Genomic DNA, 20,508 nt, shown 5'->3' with positions numbered 1-20,508 from the left:
CCCGCCTGTCCCCGTCCGCTCCGCTCGGACGGTCCTCCCCTGCGCCCGCCTGTCCCCGTCCGCTCCGCTCGGCCGGTCCTCCCCTGCGCCCGCCTGTCCCCGTCCGCTCCGCTCGGCCGGTCCTCCCCTGCGCCCGCCTGGCCCCGTCCGCTCCGCTCCGCCGGTCCTCCCCGGCGCCCGCCTGGCCCCAGCCCCCGTCTCCTTTGCTCGGACGCCGCCCTCACTCCCCGGCTCCCACCTCCTGCCCCTGCGCTCCTCTCACTGCGCGGGGGCTGCCTGCACCCCAGGGGCCGCCGCCTCCCACCGAGCACAGCCCGGGCAGGTGTTTTCGCGGTGCCCCTTCCACACGCGGGGAAACTGAGGCTGGGGTGGGGTGAGCCATGAATGAATCCGGCTGTGGCTGTACACAGCCATCCTAAAAACATTCACACACACCACCACCACCCCCAGCCAGATCAGGGTATGGAAATACAGAAATACCACTGGATTCTGATGGGGAAATCCGGAGAGCAAATGATGTGTTACGGGAATTGCGAGTAAAGAGCTGTGAGAGGACAGAGGAGAGGGGAACATTTCGCAAAGGCCTGGACAGCTGAGCCATCTTAAGGGATGAGTAGAATTTTTGACCTCAGGTGAAGCCGGTAAAGGCCATTAGGGTCAGTGCCCCGCGAATCTAGGACCTATAGAACCTAAATCTCAAAGGTCCTGGGTCCCTGCTCCACACAACATACCCGTGGTCCCTTAAGCAAACAAAAATATTATCATTCCTATATCCTGCTAGGCTATTTATTCTTTTTCCTTCTTTCCCAGGCACCGTTCATTTATTCGTTTAACAAATATAGGATGTCCAAAAAAGTGTACACACACACTTTGAATAATTATAAAGGCGGTGTTTAATAAAATATGGTTTATTTTCACAATTGAGCCATCAGCTGTTAAAGTGTGTATACATTTTGGGGGGAATATCCTGTATTTAGCACCTCTGTTATTGTGCTGAGGACACAGAGAAATAGCAGAACCAACCCTGGACTCACAGCGGGAGACCGGGATGTAGACAAATAACCACAATAAAGCGCTATCAGGATAGCTGGGGGTTGTGAAATGAGCAATGGCAACTCTGAGGAGGGAGCTCATCCCATGTCTAGGTTTTCCTGGTTCATATGCTGAGTAATTTTGGATTAAGTACTAGACGTTTTGAATATTGTAAGTATCTAGATCTTGTTTAAATTTTATGGAGAATCGTAATATTTTTTATTTTAGCATGCGGTTGACTCAGTTGGATTCAGAAACCCTAACCTGCCTTCTGTGGTTGTGATTCCAATGTCAGTTCAGTCTTTAAAGCTTCTCAATGCTATACAGATCCATCCCAGTTGTGCACCAGCCAGTGGCCAACCTTGGATCTGGACAGGGGTCTACCCCATATCTCAGCACGAAAATGTATTATACGCTTTTTAGCATCAGATCCATGCATACACAGCTCAGGAGTGAGGCCAGGAATTACGGGGTTGCTCTCCTGAACTTATTTCCTCTCTGTGATCTCTCTGATATTTTCTAATCCTCTCAAACTCCCATTTTTGGTCCTCTTGCCAAAAACCCGAGGCTTCAGTTATTCTACTCTGCTGTGTATTTCTCAAGATTGCATGCATCTAGGGCCAAGTGGCAGGAAAACAGAGGGAGAAAAAAATCAGACCACCACTGCTCCCCTCCCCTCCCCCGCAAGTTGGGATTGCTGAAAGCAAAAATTACAGCATTACTGGTATTTGATATGGTTTCAATGTATGTAAATGTAATACATAAGATAACCCATAGACCCTCACTACCACCATTGCCTGGGGGAAAGGTGCAAGAGAACAGAGGACAAGACAGGAAAACATGGTGTGTCCCTCCACCTCATGTGAAGAGTCCTCTTTCCCTCTCCCTGAGCCAGAGCTAGAGGCCTTCTCCGGTAGGATTCCCAATCCTCACCTTGGTGTTGGGACTACTGAGGAACAAAAAAGGGGAAAGTCACTGCCAATTCAGTGGTGCTTAAATTCTGGTCTTTCCCCCAATCTACCTGCTATCATTTACTTTTGAGACTACTTAAATGCCTGCTCCATGCATTCTGCCCAAGTTTTATAGCTTCATTCAGTGGGTAAGATATTTCCCCACAATTCGAACTTCCTACATTATGGTATTTTAATTCTGCGTCAGAGAGGAATTTTTGAAGTCACTCTAAGTAACAACAGGATTCCAAGTTTAACTAAAACCTAACTAAAATGTAACTAAATTATGCTATAAGTGCAAATAATTATGTGACAATAGAATAGATATTTTTTCAAACATGGCTAAGTTTCTGAGGGCTCAATGTATGTTCCTGTTTGGTATTTAGCAGAGTTTTTTTTACCTGTATTATTAGACAATCACTATTTCTGAATACTATATTATTATTATATATGGTATAATAACTTTGAATAAATGTTACTATCATTAGGCTTTTCATGCAAAAATGAAAAGAAAATATAAGTAGAAATAATAAGGGTCAAGAAAAAGATCAAGATTTTCAAATAAATATAAAGGCAGGAAAGAAGACAGGCTTTTCCAGAATAATGAACATCCTTGGCCTCATGCAATGGCAATCTCCCTGCTCGCTCTACCCCAGCCAGGCTGGCTTTTGGCCTTTTCATTTCCTGTGCCTGCCAAGCTCTGTCCTGATTCATGTGTAATTTCTGACTAACTCCTACTCATCCTTTGAGTCATTTCCTCGAGGATCTTTTATTTGTCTGCAGACTAGGTTTGAATCCCCACATTATTTAAAACACCTCCTATATTTTCTCTTGGTAGCATTTATTACAGTTATACTTTTTTTTCTATAATTAATGGTTATCTGCCCCACTAGATCACAAGTGTTATGTAGTCAGGACTGCCTGGCAACAGTAAGTACTGTTGGGATTGTCATTATTAAAAAATAGAATAATGGCCCGGCCAGCATAGCACAGTGGTTGAGCATTGACCTATGAACCAGGAGGTCACAGTTCCATTCCCAGTCAGGGCACATGCCCGGGTTACAGGCTCAATCCCCAGTGTGGAGTGTGCAGGAGGCACCCGATCCATGATTCTCTCTCATCATTGATGTTTCTATCTCTCCCTCTCCGTTGTTCTCTGAAATCAATAAAAAAAAAAACATATTTGAAAAAAAAGAATAATGGAGTTGAAAGAGCATTCAAAACTATCCCATGAATCAAGGGTCCTCTATGTGCTTGTCCTTTGCTGAATCTTTTATAGTATCTATCGCCTTTCCCTCAGAATAAGCCTAAGAGGGATGCATTTTTCTTCTGCATTTTACTGTTGAGAAATCTGAAGTTAAGTGATTCGGCTGCAAGGTGGTAAACATTGAACCCGGGTCTCCAGCTCCCCGTTGAGTGCTTTTCCATTGCATCATTACTTCAGGTTGCTTGTTATCAGTTCCCGGGCCACATTCAAGGAGAGTTTCTGGGGACTCACTTCTGCTCACTTCTCCTGAGTTTCCTCCTCTATATATTCAGAAAGGATTTAATCAATGGGTCCATGTTCCTAAAAGTGTGGTCCACAGTCCATCAGCATCAGAATTGGAGGGAAGAATGGATGTTATTAGGAAAAATTCAGATCCCAGAGCCCCACAGACTCACTGAATCAAAATATAGGTAAAGGGGAGACAAGGTCCAGGAATAAGCATTTTACCAGACTCTGAGGTGATTCTTACGCATGCCTAAGTTGAGAATACTTAGGTGTTTTTCTCCCAAAGTTCCCTCCAGCTTTGATAGTCTTTGCTTCTAAGACATTAATTTTGGAGGGTATGTCTTTGCATCTCTGTCATATTGTAGAGAGTCTGGAACTCAATATGTTTTTAGTGACTGAATATATTTGAATTTGGAAGACAGATTCAAGTCCTTGCTTTACCAACTGTCATTCCTTGGGAAAAATAGCTCTTTGACCCTTAGAGTTACCACCTTTAAGATGAAAATAATAATGACAATCCCTATTTTAGCTCCCAACAGTTGATGTGGAATATAAGTTAAATCATGTTTTGAAAGCTCTTGATTCCAATTTGAAGATGATTTCAAGTTGAAGAATCACTGCAGGTATACAGTGAACACCAACAGGAATTACTTCAGTCCTTCAAATTCACGGATGGCTCATCTATAGCTCTCTCAAGTGGACTGAATAGGGAGCTTATTAAAACACAAAACAAAATAACCACCACATTTGGAAAACACCACATTTGAAAATCACATTTCTACTCAAAGTAGGTAGGGTCTTTTCAGCAAAAAAACATGATTTTTTATTAGGAGAAATCTGAGGCATTCCAATAACGCCCCCTGGTGGAACGTAGAAGACAATGCAAATCTACCATTCCTGTCACATATTTGCTGATTGCTTAGCAGAGAGATTATCAATGTATGTATCTGTTCTCCACCTGGACTAGGAGCTTTTTGCGGAGGTTCCTTTTGTCTCCAGAGCCTAGCAGTTATTTGTGCCTGCGTTCATCGACCGCTAGTGAGCGTCCGTGGTGCTGGGGGCTGTGCTTGGCACCTGGGGACACAGCAGAGGAACCAGATGGTCCCTGACCTTAGAACCCTTAAGTCTAGTAGTGGAGACAGACAAACAAGTACCCAGTAACAACAGTTATGCCTGCCATGTAGCAGGAGGTGCAGGGAACTATGGAAGCCACTTTCTTTGTGCAAAACCCAATGATCAGTTTTGAGAAAAAGAATGGCAAAAATGAGGCACAAAATATAAACAGGAGCCAGATGGAGTTTGGATTTTAGTCCAAGGTCAATGCAAAGCAACTGAACAGTTTTAAGCAGAGGAATGATGTGGTTAGATTTTTGTTCTTTAAAAATCGTTCTGACTATGGGTAGAACCGACTGGAGGAAGCGAGACCAGAGTTAGAAAGGCCAGTTAGGAAGCTGCTGCATAGGCCAGGTGATGAATAAATGTTTGGTTAGGCTCAGTACACAGGGAGTTTAAAATGTACTGGTAAAGTTCCATGTCTTTTCCTGGGTGAAGTGCAGAAGTGTTTTATTTTTTATATCTTACATTACACAAATCCTGCCCTTGCTCCATGCCCACAGGGGAATAAATCCCTTCTACCTCCTCCCCACGCCAGCTTTCCTTATTTAGCCTCAGGTCAGTCCTTCCCACCCCCTTCAGTTTATCCTAGGACTTTGCTGCAGCCCAAGTCTGGCCGGAAGCCCTCTACTCTAGCCAGACTCAAGTACTCCTGCTTCCCAGTCTTCACTCATATATTTCCTTCACTTTGAGTTGACTTCATTTTGGGGGAAGTGCTCATAGTGGGGGGAAGTGCTGTGACAGGTCGGCAAAGGGAGCAATGGCAGCAGAGTGTGGGGACTCTTGCCCGGCTTGGTTGGTGGGGTGGGGGTAGGGAGACAGGCAGGAAAGGCTTTTTGGAAGGGATGATGCCTGAGTTGAGGGTTAGAGGAGGAGCTGTTTGCAAAGTGAAGAGGTGTCAAGGCTGCAGGCTGGGCCCCTCCCTGCCACGTCTGTTGTGCCAGGTAGAAATCCCACCTTTCGCTGCTCTGGGCTGGTACCTGCGTATCTAGAGCACATGTTAATTCTGGACCTAGCTCTTTGAAAACTGTCCATGGGGTGATCAGGAAGGTGAAGGGAACCAAAAACGGGCCATACAAGGACAGTAGCTGAATTATGCATATTTAGCCTGAGGGGACACTTTTTTGGGTGAAAGGAAATGAACTTTTGTGTAACAGTGAGTTTCCAAGTGTAACCAAAGGGCAGAAGCTACTGGAGGCGGATTTCAGCTGAACACAAGAAAGAACTCCCTATTGGTCTTTCTTTAAAAGAGAGTAACTTGTCTTGGCAGGTTGTCACTAGAGAGGCTCAAATATAACCCCATTTGGTGGCATATTATAGAAAATTATGAGAGTTGGACAAGATGACCTTTAAGCTTCTTTCCAGGGCTGGATTTTCTCATACCACCTCCCCCACTCTCACCATCGTCTCTCAGAGACCTTCTGCTTAAACGTTTTCGTGACCTTCATCACCTGCTGATTCAAGACCATGCTTTATAGCATAGCACACAGGAACCTCCCTCTCCCACATCTCCACTCACATCCCTACCCCAAACGAAGCAATAGCAAACCACTTAACGGTGCTCTGCACACTCATGCTGCGCTCTGTGCTGAAGATGCCCTCCCCTCTTCCTTTGCCTGGGCTTTTATTCTCTGATACTTTCTCCAACACTCTGTTCCCGCACTGCAGTGGATGTTTGTCACCTCTTGTATGCACCTTAATTTCCAACTGGTAAATTAATTCTGTGTTTTGATACAAGGGTAACTGCAGGGGCCTGCCTCCCACTACCATTCGGAAGGAAGTTGAGGGAGTCAAATACTTCCCTATCAGTCTCTAGTTCCAGCTAGGAGGCAGGCAGGTGACAACAGACCAGCCAACTGGGCCTTCTCTCCAGGTGTTTTGAATACAAAGATGATTTGTCTGGTGGTGCAGGGGCAGGTAGAAAGGTGTCCTGAACAGGCTGTTCCAGCAATAACATGGTTGCTGTCTCTCTTTTTCTATCCCTGATACCTATGCATTTCTAGACCAATTAATATTTATAAAGTGAATGAATGAAGTAGTACAGGGGTAAAGGTCAAAGACTAAATTTAAAGCAAATTACATGCACGACTGGAACATTTAATGATCAGAACCAGAGGTAAAGAAAGGGAAATAAAGATAAATGATCCTACCACTAAAAGAAATGAGGAAGAATGGTAAATTTTATTGTAATTCCCTCCTCCAACATAACTCCATTTATATACACACCAACTCTTCTCCATTGGGGATGACAACAGTTCTATTATTTTAGGCTGAGTTAGCTTCCTGGTCCCTGTTTAGTTGGGCCTCAGGCCAGGGGCCTTGCCTTTACCCTCCGAGATTGTTAAAGAACTTGTCAAATAGCACACATCCAGGAGAATTGAAAGATGACTCGGAGACTTCAAGATATGAAGCCACTAAGAAAAGGCTGGAAGAGAATGCTGAACTCTTTGAACTTCATGAATTTCAGCATGAAGTGGGTAGAGATGACCTGAGGCAGCAAGAAGTAGGCCATGCCTAGATGATACTTTATTGGGTTTATAAATCTTAAAGCTGGTGCTATCACTACTGCATATTTCTCATCATGTGCAGCTCTGTGCATGTGCAGAATCAATAATTTAGTGTTTTTCTTCAGCAGGTAGAAACATGAATTCATTCATTCAATAAATATAAGGTGTCCCCCCAAAAAATGTACATACACTTTAACAGCTGATAACTCAATTTTCACTCCTTTTCAGGTTTAACTGATTTGAAATAATAAATGGGTGAAGCTGGACTAAGCTTTGAACAAAGAAAATTTATCCTAAAGTGCCACTACACTTTTTTTATGGGGACACATAAGAGATAAAGTTTATGGTACAAAACCAGGGATAGTCGATGAATTGAGGGTGCACAAATACTGAACGAAATGATTCTCGATGTTTGCAATTCCATTGCTTGGCGTTCTCAGCAGTGCCCGATCCAGAACAATCATCAGTTTGAAAACAGTCATTGACAAAAAATTATTCATTTCTGTAGATTCGTTTAAATTTTGAAAATGAACTGTTTGTTAATAAACACTGACTTTATAATCATTCAAAGTGTGTACACATTTTTTGGGACACCCTGTATTTACTGGGCACCTACTCTGTGTCATGCTTTGTTGTAGGCAGTATTACAGTAGTGAAAAAGCTACACTCATGGAGACCATGGAGACAAATTAATACTACTTAATTTATTTGTTCACTTGATCATGTGCTATGAACAATATTATATAAGCACATGCTAACAACATGGACAGACAAATGAGGTCAACTGAAGGAGAGAAAGAGAAAAATAAGATGGACAAAACTTTAATATTAATTATTTTTTCTGGGACTTCTGATAAACCAATCAAAAAATATTTATTGGATAATGAGCTAGAATATTTATGTAGGCTCAAAGTGGATTCTAGGATGTGTCACACATATTTTAAAAATGTATTCGGCTTGGATAGCAAACTTTATGAACTACACAGTAAGATATAAAAATTACACAGAAATTCATGCTTAAAAAAAGACCTGTTTATTACTGACAACACTTCATTTGGCTAAAACCACAAGAAATCCACAACACAAATACTTAAAGTGCAAATTCTCAGTATTTAACACCCTGGTGTTTTCTTGGGGGAGGGGGAATGGGAAGATATTGACAGAAACTGTTAAAACAAGGGCATAATTTTGAACTACTGCTACACAGAAAAATAATTCATTCTTAACTGCACACAATTTATCTGGCATAGTCAATGATGTATACAAGGAGTTTATCTTAGCCCAAAACAAGAAGGCCTCACCATATATAGATGTGGGCTCTGGAGTGGCTCTTGTCAGATAGATGCTGAATCATAACACTTGAACAAAAATATACCAAATAACACCAAATTAGTTGTGACTCCCTTGGACGGTAGCACTAGCAGGCTCAAAATGGCACTTGTATTCGTGATGCTAAGTCTACATAGACACTTTCTTAGTCTTCTTGGCCAATACCTTACTTTGAGTGTAAAATACTAGGCATTATACACCATTTCCAAATAAGAATATGCTCTGCTTTTTCCAAAGAAACTGAGTATTTAAGGATGTGTGTGCTTAATAAACATTACTTATAAATTTTAGTGGTGAGAATTAATATTTTTATTATCAAACTATTTGCTTCTTTAAAATAAAATCCCTTAATTACTATTATCACCAATTAAGCACTCCATAACAGGTACTATATACTAGGTGGTGTGGATATGAAAAATAATAAATGCAGCTGATAGTCAAGAAAGATCGTAGTCAAGGAATGCCAATAAATTAAAGAGAACAAGTGGCCAATACCTCTAACTATAAGGTTCGTTGGTAACATAACTGCTCCAGTCAGTTTCACCTGTCATCAGTACTTTCAAAGGTCAGCTACTGAGGAGCAGGAAATATCCTATGTTCTATGTTTCTATGTCTCACACCCGAGTCAGTGTGTGTACGCCCAGGGATAGGAGGCAATTGGAGGGGGTTTTGGAGGAGAAAACGGAGAGGCCACGTGATAAACACGGTGCTCCTTTCTGGCGGCACCAGTTTTGGTGAAGATTGAAGGAGTCGTTTTTATAGCAACACAGTTTTATTATGGAGAATGCAAAACCCGCTTACATTTCTGAGGCAGGACATGAACTTCATGAGGGGTCGGCTGCTTCTGATTTTGCTCTCAGACCCCTTCCCTGCACATTCTGCTTTAGGGTCGTGCTGATGGAGAAATCTGAGAAGCAAACTTTAGCTAGGTCACTTTGCCCTTGGTCGCTTTACTCATTCTTTATGTTCTCTCTTTTAAGTACATAGTCTTTAACAAATAAAGAGAAAAGCTGGCTTGATGAATATAACAGGATGATGAATATCTTAAGGTAACCAATAGTCACCACTAACTTTGTTTCCAACTAGAACTCAAGTCATGCTGTGTCCTGAGACAATGACAGATACTCTTCTTTTTACTTAGACTCCTTATGGCTTATGGTAAGAGGCTTTGAGACACAAATATTTAAAAATAATTTCCTCAAATCTTGTGCTTTGGATACCCAAAATACAAGGAAACTGAAAATAATATACCAGATTAATTGACCATTCATTTTGGTTAGTATGACTCTTTCCTCATCAGTTTCTAGAGCAATCTCAATAAACAAGTGAATTGTAAAAAGCCATTAATAATTTAACATATAGTATCCAGGTAGACCACAAAAAGTTATGAAATAGATTTAAAGTTACTTCTTACAATGTCTTCTCACAATAACAAAATACTCAAAAGTCCATAAACCAACTTAGTTTATGAATAAGTTTAAAGCATTCTGAAAGATACAGTTAAAGATTTCTTATCAGTGAGGTAACAGGGCAGTAGCATTTCACAGTAACAAAATGTGGGAGGAAAGAGGGAGGTAGAGAAAAAAAAAGACATAAAATTAAATTTATCCAAGCAGAATCATGAACAACAGGAAAGATCTGAAGGAAATACCAATAGCAGCAGCTCACAGAACAATTCCTCCATTAAACTCCATATCTTTGTTGCATCAATTCTAGAAGCAATCTGCTTAAGAAACAGAAGTTCTATTTCATATATAGAGATATTCCAAAGTGTCCAATCTCTTAGAAACTCTCTGCTAAAGTTACTACATCCAAATAACAATACTGTAAACTTAAAACAAACCCCTCAAATACCCTATAACGCTATACATTCTTCAAGATGAACAAAATTGTGTTCAAGTCTCACTTAATTTGCCAGATTAAATTAAAAATAACATCTAAGTAGGTCTTATTCACTGTACTCATGCATCTACTACTCAACAAATTTATCTTATGAGCTAAATTCTTATTGATATGGAGTGAAATTCAAATGTTACTTTCAGTGCTCTTTATGACATCTTTGTTCCAACCTGAGTTAAAAAAAAAAAGGTTTAGAAGGAACCTGTAAAAGCCATTTAGCATATCCTATAATATTTAAATTTTTGTTCTCTTAAAAATAAAAATCAAATTGAAGGCTTCGTAACAATTCCTGCCCAAGTTTTTAAATCGTAAACTATTCATATTGTCTTTTTTTTTCTTTTTTCTTAAAGACCCTTATTCCCTCCTATTTTATCCTTCCTGGAGATGGAGAACAGTTTATTTTATTCCTTCTTAAGTTGTTCAATAAAAAACTCAATAACTTATGATTTATTAAACTATCTCAACAGCTTTCTCCTCTCCAGAATTAAATGATCTTATTTTTTTTAAACTTTTTCCTCAGAGGTCCTATTTTTCCAATCTATATTTTATTCCTTTTCATTTCTGCTATATCCCCTCCCCAGTTCCCATATGTTCCTAAGAAACAGCCTTCTCTCAGAAACTGATCAGTAAGAGGGGTTCTTTTTCTCAGGCCTTAAAACATGGCCTCTTTAGTGGTCACCAATAAAAGAAAACAAAGGTTCACTACTCATTCATCATCACAACAAATAAACACAATTAAACAACTTGCCTATAGTCCATTTACTCCCTGTTTTTAGGGTGATAAATTTGCCCTTCACAAAAAGCATTTCCTGTGCTACCTATTGACCTTTCTATTGTTTGCTTATTTCTACTGTTTATTCCCAACTTATGCTTTAATCTTGCCCCACTAATTCTTTCTTTTCCCCAGAGTTCTAGACAATCCCAGTTTTGATCTGCACACTCAGTGAGGATGCATTCATTTCCATGAGATTGTTTATAAAGAAAAAGATAAACAATAGAGAGACCAAAGTTGAGACCTGCTGGTCAGCACTTCTGTCTGACCTGGTTGGCTGGGGCTACCGAATTTATCCTGTTAGGCAAGTGTACACCCACTACGTCCAGTTCATGCTAAATATCACACTCAAGTAAGACTTGAGAATTTGGCTGGAATCAAATGATTTCCTCAATTTATACACTTTGGGAACACTTGCAAATTTTTATTAATTTTAACTTTGGATTTTTAAATTTTTGAGATAAGAATCCAAGCTTTAATAACTTTTCACCTTGATTAAGATGACTGAAATGTTGCATTACATTAAAGCACTCAAATAAAGCTGTTCTCTTTACGATAGAATGACAATCATAACATGGCTTTAGAGATTGTAAAGGGCTATTGTATCATTTTAGCTCCACTTTGTTCTTCAGTCAATAAAAAACAGACACTGAAACCAAATATACATATTTTCCATATATATAGAATTGCTCATACCACTTTGTAGAATATAGGCCATTTCCTAAATTAATATCTACATTCCTAAAAGTGCATAAAGCAAAAAATTCTACACACTTCTTTAGTACGAAGCCATTGAAGACAAACTCATTTAGAAATATGGTGCTCTACATTTAGCTATCTGTCTATTATCTACAGTCATACAAGATCCAGCTATACGAAAGGAAGAAAGGAATAAATTAACAATAGTGGCAATACAATAATTTGAAAATTACACTTGGATTATATAAGTTCAACCAAATGTTAGCCAATAGCTACAACAAACCAAACCACGACTTAATAAGTATTCTAATCAGTTCAAATTTATGTCATTACTTTTAGGAAATAAATTCTCTAATACCAGTTATCTTCCATAGGCAATTTGTTTAAAGATTACACCCAAGACCTTGTTATTGTTACCTCTTAACTATGCCACATGTTTTTAATTATTCTCTGAGCTATATATAACAGGATACACTTTTAAAAAGGATTGAACAGAGCTCCTCCACTGTCGCTTTAGAAGGCTGCAGAATCAACCAGTGACCTTCCAATTCTTTTTTCCACGTTAGAAAAGATAGTTACTCTTGTGATAAGAAATTGTATAGAAGCCAGAAGGATGTTAGGATAAACTGGACATTAGTTTGAAAACATGTAGTTTTAGTGTTTCATAATACCTAAAATCTGAATGTTTTATTTCTTAGTAAAACTGGTATTACTTCATTTGGTAAAGGAATTAATCTATTTATATATTTGTAATCCAAATGTTAGACTTTTAAATAAATTGAGCTCTTTTCTCAGTTCATATCTTTTTCTTGACTCAAAGGCTGTGATAACTAACATTTAATTCTAACATGAAGATGCTTAACTACAGTTACATTGAGTCTGCTTTTATTAATAATTTTATGTACATTCATAAGATCTTAAAGTCAGCAAACCTATTTAATATAGAGGGAATGCACCTATACAGTTTGAAAGATTTTCCTGAACTGTCTGAAAATTAATGGATTAGATTATATTCAATGCAGGAACACTGTTTCAATTCAAACCATACCCTGAGAAGGCACTGAGAAATTTGACAAGAACCAAGTTTCTAGGAATATTGCCACTATTGTCTATGTTCAGTAAACGTGGGATTTTAAACACATACAATAAATTTACACTGCACCAGCAGCACTGAAACAGAAGAGCTGGACACCACATTTGTAACATCTGTTCTAAGCTAGAAATGCTAAATACCCTATCTCACGACTCTAATTTGTAAGTCAATACCTATGATGTAACAATGACACTTTTCCACAGTATTCTGAGAGTAGCGCTGTTTTCTTGCCAATTTTGTGAAATAAATTTCTTAACTAACTCGATAATTATACATTTATCTGCCTATTTTTAAAAAAATAAAAACACATGCTATACACAATTACAAGAATATGGAACTAAGCTTACTTAATCACACTCTAATAAGAAAACTCACTTTTGCACAGTTTTGTTTCTGTTAAAGGAAGAATGACATGTTACTATAATACTTTTAACGTCATGACTTTTGTTCAAGATTATGAAAAATTTGAATCATTTTCTCCAGACTACTTCATATCAAAGTTATATAGTTTGTTTAGTCAGCCAACCAAAAAGAGAAAAATAAAAGGAAAAGGATACTCGGCCAGATGAGATAGAGGGAATGCTAACACAAGTTGGATGCACGAAGTTCTTGGCTGCCCTGTTCCATATGACCGCGCAAAGTAATGATGTACGAATGTCCACTAAACAGAACGCCAGATCAGCCCATTTTTACTGGGCTCAAGAAAATTCTCTATCAAAGCTTCAATGAGTTTCTTCAATTCCTCTTCTAGTAAGGCAGTGTCACTGAGGAAAAAAATGAAGAGTTCTGAATTTCTTGAATTTCATAGCCTTAAAATTTTCATTGTTATAACATTTTAAGAAGGCATATGCCTGATGGAATGATTAAACAATTGGTAAACAAAAGAGAAATTTACTCATTTAAACTAAAACAAGACCAAGGTGGGGGGGTTGTTAACACACAAGAAATATCACAAACTGAGGTTGACCTGCATTAAGAGGAGACCCTTGGAACATGATACATGGATGAGTTATAGCACACCTAAAGATTTCTCCTGGGCGAGGCGATTTAACGGCTTAGAACTCCAAGGCTGGGTATTAAGAGAAATGGCTTCCTGAAACACTTTGAAGAATAACCTGTACAAATACTATGGGGTGATACGGCATTGTCTTTCAGGCACCAGAAGGAAGTATCAATGTAAGAATGAGATGTGTGAAAAACAAACGGACACTTACAAGTACATCCTTCAAAGTCACCACCGGAAGAGCTACTGTTGCCCAAAACATTTCCAGAAAAGCCTCTTGTAACTGCCTTCAGTTATTTCACACGCTACTCAACAAACCAGTTTTTGTTACTTTGATAATCATCCTTCATTTTTATCAACCTTTTTTTAAAATATATTTTTATTGATTTCAGAGAGAAGGGAGAGGGAAACAGAAACATCAACGATGAGAGAGAATCATTGATCAGCTGCCTCCTGCATGCCCCACACTGGGGATTGAGCCCATAACCAGGGTTTGTGCCCTGATCAGGAATCAAACTGTGACCTCCTGGTTCACAGGTCGACACTCAACCACTCACGGAGCCTCACCGGCAGGGACGTCCTTCATTTTTATACAAAGGTAGCATTACCCAATTTGGTTTACTTTAAACTCTGCTCTCTCCACCACCCCTCCCACCCCCGCCACCATAGGAAACACAAAGATTTAGGGAGATACTAAATAATATACCTTGGAGTCAATTCCAAAAAAATCTTCCCCAAAATACATTGATCAATGCCAACACTATAGAAGGTACTACTTTTAATAAGTTTAAATAGCCCTTGAATATGTTTATTAAAGTTATTTATTCACATACTCTTAAAAGGAAATAAATTGGGCAGATCAAATCATATTAGATGCAACAAATGAATATTTGGCAATAAGCAAATGATTTGTTGATCATTTCTTTATATTTACTATTAAAGCTCAGAGAGCCTCTCTAGGAATATAAATTCACCAAAATTTAAAAATTCAATTCCCAAATGGTATTGCTGCTTTGGAAAATTGTCCAGAAGATTCTCAAAAGGTTAAATATAGAATTACCATATGATCCAGCAATTCTACCCCTAGATACATACCCAAGAGAAATGAAAACCTATGTTCACATAAAAACCTGTATGCAAGCATTTGTAGCATCATTATTCATAATAGTCCAAACGTTCATCACCTGATAAATGGATAAAAAACGTGATCCATACAATGAAATATTATTGAACCATGAAAACAATTTTTTTAAAAAGTACTGATTCATGCTACAATATGGATGAACCTTAAAAACATTATACTAAAAAAAACCAAAAAACAAAAAACCCCCACCATAATGATATATAACCTAAAAAACCATTATGCTGCCAGACCGATGTGGCTCAGTGGTTGAGCATTGACCTACGAACCAGGAGGTCATGGTTCGATTTCTGGTCAGGGCACAAGCTAGGTTTGAGGGCTCAATCCCCAGTGTGGGGCATGCAGGAGGCAGCCGATCAATGATTCTTTCTCATCATTGATGTTTCTATCTCTATCTCCCTCTCCCTTCCTCTCTGAAATTAAAAAACAACAACACCCAAAACGAAAACCATGATGCTAAAAGATGCCAGTCACAAAGAACCACCTATTGTATAATTCCATGTCTATAAAATGTTCAGAATAAGCAGCAAATCTATAATGGGAGATAGATTGGTGGTTGCCTAGGGCTGGGAGAGAGGGGAATGGGAAGTGACTGCTAATGGGTATGGGGTTTCCTTTTGAGGTGATGAAAATGGCCTAAAATTGATTGTAGTGATGTCTGCACAACCCTGAATACACTAAAACTATTGAGTTATATACTTTAGTGGGCGAACTCTTTGATATGTGAATTATATCTCAATAAAACTTTTTCGTATATATTTAAAAAGTCAACTCTCACCTCCGGTCAGGGGATGCGCACATCTCTGCGTAATACTTGATCTTTGGTTCTGTCCCACTTGTCCGAAGAGTAGCAACACAACCGTTTTGAAAAGTAAATGTAATCATCTGGCTGTTTTTACTCACAGGCAACACCTATGCACAATTGTAACAACAGCTTAATTGCACTTGTTTCAGTTTAGCAAGATGAAAAAGTTCTGGAGATCTACACAACAATGTGAAAGCAGTTAACAGTGCTGAACTGTATGCTTAACAATGGTTAAGTTGGTAAAATTTATGTTTTAACTGTTTACCACAATTAAAAATAAAAAATGTTAAAAGAGAATTATAAAATACAAAAAATACTACATACATCATTTACAAATATACCATTTACTGAACATTTATGATACAGTCATTGGATTATATACCTTTCCTTACATACATGGTCTCTGGACCCCAACAATCATCCCGCAAAGTAAATACTACTGCCAATTTACGGGCAAGACTCAGAGTAAAGGGCCTGCTCAAGGTCATCAGCTGAGTGGCAGAGCAAGAAGTTGAAGCCAGGTCTATCTGTATCCAAGTCCAAACAGCCTCTACATTTGCCAAGTGCTTTATAATTTTAAAGTACTTTCACAGTTTATTAATTCGCCAGGGCAGAGTGCACCTATCCTGGGGGACAGGCAAAATAATTCACTGGGGTTCAAAAATTAGTATTTTTACCTCAAAATTAAAAGCACAAAAAGAACCAAAGCTTTACTGACAGTAAAGATACGGATTAACACTGTTACTCTTCCTAGACCACAGATTGGTCTGTGAAGGCATCTCAAAGGAGCAGTGGGGGCTGCCCTAGGACGGGGGGTGGCAGTGGGGCCTTCCCTCAGGGGTCCCGAGCTCGGTCCTCTCCTTGAGGTCCCTCTCTCGGTCAGCGCTACTGTCATACACTAGTTCCTAAGGCAGAGACCTTCCTCCCTGCTTTTTCACTCACAGAACATCAACTCACAAGTCCTGTCTATTCTATCCTTTATTTTACTCAACTTGGTCCACTTCCCTCCATCACTACGGCTACTGTTAAGTTCTGGCTCCCATTCTCTCTCACGGAAACAGCGTACCAACGGTTCCTCCTGCCTGGACGTTTACCCCTCTCAACCCACTCACCACACTATAGAGAGCGACTTGTGGTTTTGCTTTTTTTTTTTTTTTTAAATTTAAACCTTTTGGTGTATGAAATGATGCTGCAACCAACTAAACCACCCAGCTAAGGTTACTTGTGGTTCTTTATATTTATTATTATTATTTTTTCTTTTATATATCTTTATTGATTTCAGAGAGGAAGGGAGAGGGAGAGAGAGATAGAAACATCAATGATGAGAGAGAATCATTGATCGACCGCCTCCTACACGCCCCCAACTGGGGATCGAGCCTGCAACCCAGGCACGTGCCCTTAACCAGAATCGAACCCGGGACCCTCCAGTCCGCAGGCCAATGCTCTATCCACTGAGCCAAACCAGCCAGGGCACTTGTGGTTCTTTAAAGGAGAAGATGTCTTCTCACCTCCAGACCTAGCACTTGCTGCTCCCTTTGCCTGAAACACCCTCTGTTCCTCCTACGTTTGGATAGCTCCTACTCTAGAACACAGCTCAACGAAGTCCTCCAGAAAGTCTTCCACAAGCGCCCCCGATTCTGAGTAAGGGCCCTTCCTATGCCTTCCATGGCTCCCTTTGCACCCCCTGGTAGCGCTTATCATTCTGTAAAGTAATCACTGTTTGCTTGTTCGTTTCCCCACTGGACTCTGAGTGCAGAAACAGTGCCTTTGTCCTTGCTGTATCCCAAGCACAGGAGTTCTGATGAATGCCTGCTGAACACGTGGATGAATGTCAATCTGAGTTCGTGGAGAAGAGCGAACTCAGGAAGTCTTTGATTCGAACTTAGGGGATTAACCATATCTATACTACTAAGCATCAGTGAGAAACAGATAGAAAAGCCCTTTGATTAACAAATATACACTTTAAAGCAGCAGTCACCAACTTTCGGACCTCATGGACCACCAATGGTCCGCGGACCACCGGTTGGCAACCGCTGCTTTAAAGGGAGTTAAGAGGAAAAAAAGCAAAACACAAGAACTACGATAAGCATAGCAACAATAGAAAAACAAAAAGAAGCAAAAAAATTGGTTCTTTAAGTAGTTTACAAAGACACAAAAATAGATACACACATACGTGCACATGCACACAATACCAATGACTGGGGACCAATATTTGTTGACTGGATGTATATACACAAAGAGAATATGGGTAGTATTTTCCACAAGAGGCTACAGGTTTCCCCAAATATATCATGCCCCTAGAACAGGGGTCCTCAAACTTTTTAAACAGGGGGCCAGTTCACTGTCCCTCAGACCGTTGGAGGGCCCAGACCTATAGTTTAAAAAAAAACTATGAACAAATTCCCTATGCACACTGCACATATCTTATTTTGAAGTAAAAAAACAAAACGGGAACAAATACAATATTTGTATTTGCATGTGGGCCGCGGACCGTAGTTGAGACCCTGCCCTAGAATCTGAGTCAACATCAGAACATTATAAATGGCCCTGACTGGTTTGGCTCAGCGGATAGAGCGTCGGCCTGCGGACTCAAGGGTCCCAGGTTCGTTTCCAGTCAAGGGCATGTACCTTGGTTACGGGCACATCCCCAGTAGGGGGCGTGCAAGAGGCAGCTGATCGATGTTTCTCTCTCATTGATGTTTCTAACTCTCTATCCCTCTCCCTTCCTCTCTGTAAAAAAATCAATAAAATATATATTTTTTAAAAAGAACATTATAAATGAAAATTTAGGCTAATAACAACAATAACTATGATCAGCAAATATTTGTTGAGCACCTACCATGTAGGCAGGACATTGAGAGGCATAAAGGTACATCAGAAATGGACCTGCCATGTACAACACGGATAACATAAAACAGGAAGTGGTGAATGACAAGAGGAATGAATATGTAATGAAACCTCAGGAGAAAGCTATTTGCTTATGGGACTTGGAGGGGACTGTGGAAGAGGTGACATTTGCCCTAAGTCTTGCATATGGCTAAGGTGTAGACCTGCAACAGCAGGAAGAAAAGGTAGACTGAAGACATAGCTGGAGCAAAAATAGATAAATTTTTTTTAAAGTATATATGCCAGAAACTATACATTGTTCTATTTGGCTAGAGGTATAGGGAATAAAGTTGAAAAAGGGAGATTACAACTAGAAAGATGGGTAGCTTTGAAATTATAGGCTTTTGGACTTCATTTTCAACATTATTTATTTAGCATCATCACACATTCTCCCTCCCTTCTTCCTTTTCTCTTTGCCTTTCTCATTTTTGTTCTCACCTCTCCAGGCCCAGAGGGTAGCATACACTTGGGGAGCGATAAGACAGGATCAGAGTCAGAGAGCCAGTTAGTGGACTTAACAACAGCTCTGGGGCAAAGCAATGGATCCTAGTTTCAGGAAACTAATTGGCTTGAACTTCCTCTATTTTGCCCGAGTATGAAGTTAAAAACTGTTAAAAACTGTTTTTTGTTGTGTGTGTGTGTGTTTTTAAAGGTACTTACTGATTTCTTATTAGGCTGGCTGCTATCATATCCAGTGGTAACGTCTCGTGTATGCAATATAGCAAATGTCCCACAAAATTTTGGATATTCTTTTGGAGAATCAAAATTGCGAAGCCTTTCAAATATACTTTTGATGGTATTTGGATCATAACACAAGAAATATGAAGTTTTTGAAATATGATAACCATACCTGCACACAAAGATTTAAAGTGTTAAAATCAGCTTTCAGATAACTCTTTAGGAAAGTATATATTAAAGATTATAGTATTATGTAGAAAGTGGCAGTCCTTAACTCGGACAACTTTAGTACTTTTAAAAAAGGATCGACTATTTCTCGAAAACAAGTTTAGCTGAAAGTAGGACAAAGAAAAACTTAGCATGTGAAATTCATAATAGTAGGACTTACTTTTCATAAACCTTAACCAGTTGCTGTTTCAATGTTATATTCATGGTTTCCAGGTAAGCTGCCATCTCAGCAACAACAGCGGCTGCACTCACCCCATCTTTATCCAAAACTGAAGTTCCACACAGAAAACCTGCGAATTAAAAAAAATCCTTAAAAAAGAGGAAAACGTAAGCCTGTAATAAGTTAATTAGTTTTACATTTCTTCAGCAGGACCAACGAATTTAAATCCTAGTAATAAATGAAGCACATTGACACTGAAGGTATTTAGGGGACCTTTAAGGTTCTTTTTTTTTTCTGATGAGAAATGTACCTACACATTTCTGAATGCTCTTTGGTTTTTACCACAACTCAGAATACAAAACCAGAAGACAAAAATATTCCTCTCTATAGAATCACTACATTAAAAAAAATGCCCTCATTCAAATTTCAAAGGTTTTAATATTTACTACATACCAATAGACTCTTCAAATGCAAAAAGGACTTCTTTCCCATTTTCCAGGAGGTCTTTTATCCTACTTCCAATCCATTTAAAACCTGGTAATGTTTCCTGAAATGCAGAGGAGGCCACTCTTGTTAAGTGACTCTCTCATAACACATATTAGAGAAAAGCAGGTCACTAAATGCACTACATGACACTCTCATAGTGATCGCCTGTTATGGCATTTGGCCCATAAAGATTTACATAGTGGTAAACATGTAGTCATAAAGTGCACGGACACAT

The 20,508-nt window shown here is 39.4% G+C and overlaps 2 protein-coding genes across 3 annotated transcripts in view; both read right to left on the bottom strand.

Annotated features, from left to right (window-relative positions):
* P4HA3 (prolyl 4-hydroxylase subunit alpha 3) overlaps nt 1-6,056 on the bottom strand; it is a 44,356-nt gene extending 38,300 nt beyond the window's left edge. The window contains 1 exon segment of the mRNA XM_023764045.1: nt 5,989-6,056. Within this exon segment, the coding sequence (XP_023619813.1) occupies nt 5,989-6,056 (68 nt within the window).
* Nucleotides 6,057-8,104: 2,048 nt separating this feature from the next.
* Nucleotides 8,105-20,508, bottom strand: part of PGM2L1 (phosphoglucomutase 2 like 1) — a 41,681-nt gene continuing 29,277 nt past the window's right edge. The window contains exons 10-15 of one of the 2 annotated variants that reach the window (XR_002832067.1): nt 20,241-20,334; nt 19,788-19,917; nt 19,382-19,571; nt 15,809-15,942; nt 13,262-13,650; nt 8,105-9,910 (exon numbers count right to left, since the gene is read on the bottom strand). Coding sequence is in view for 1 of the 2 variants with exons in the window: in XM_006100450.3 (XP_006100512.1) it covers nt 13,548-13,650; nt 15,809-15,942; nt 19,382-19,571; nt 19,788-19,917; nt 20,241-20,334 (651 nt within the window). In the remaining variant the exon portion in view is untranslated. Of the gene's footprint in view, nt 13,651-15,808; nt 15,943-19,381; nt 19,572-19,787; nt 19,918-20,240; nt 20,335-20,508 lie in introns of both variants that reach the window. The other variant, XM_006100450.3, reaches the window with a different exon arrangement.

Source organism: Myotis lucifugus, unplaced genomic scaffold, assembly GCF_000147115.1.
Source record: "Myotis lucifugus unplaced genomic scaffold, Myoluc2.0 scaffold_313, whole genome shotgun sequence".
In the NCBI taxonomy this organism is placed as follows: Eukaryota; Metazoa; Chordata; class Mammalia; order Chiroptera; family Vespertilionidae; genus Myotis; species Myotis lucifugus.
The sequence above is the reverse complement of the archived record's forward strand: the minus strand, read 5'-3'. Positions and strand labels throughout refer to the sequence as shown.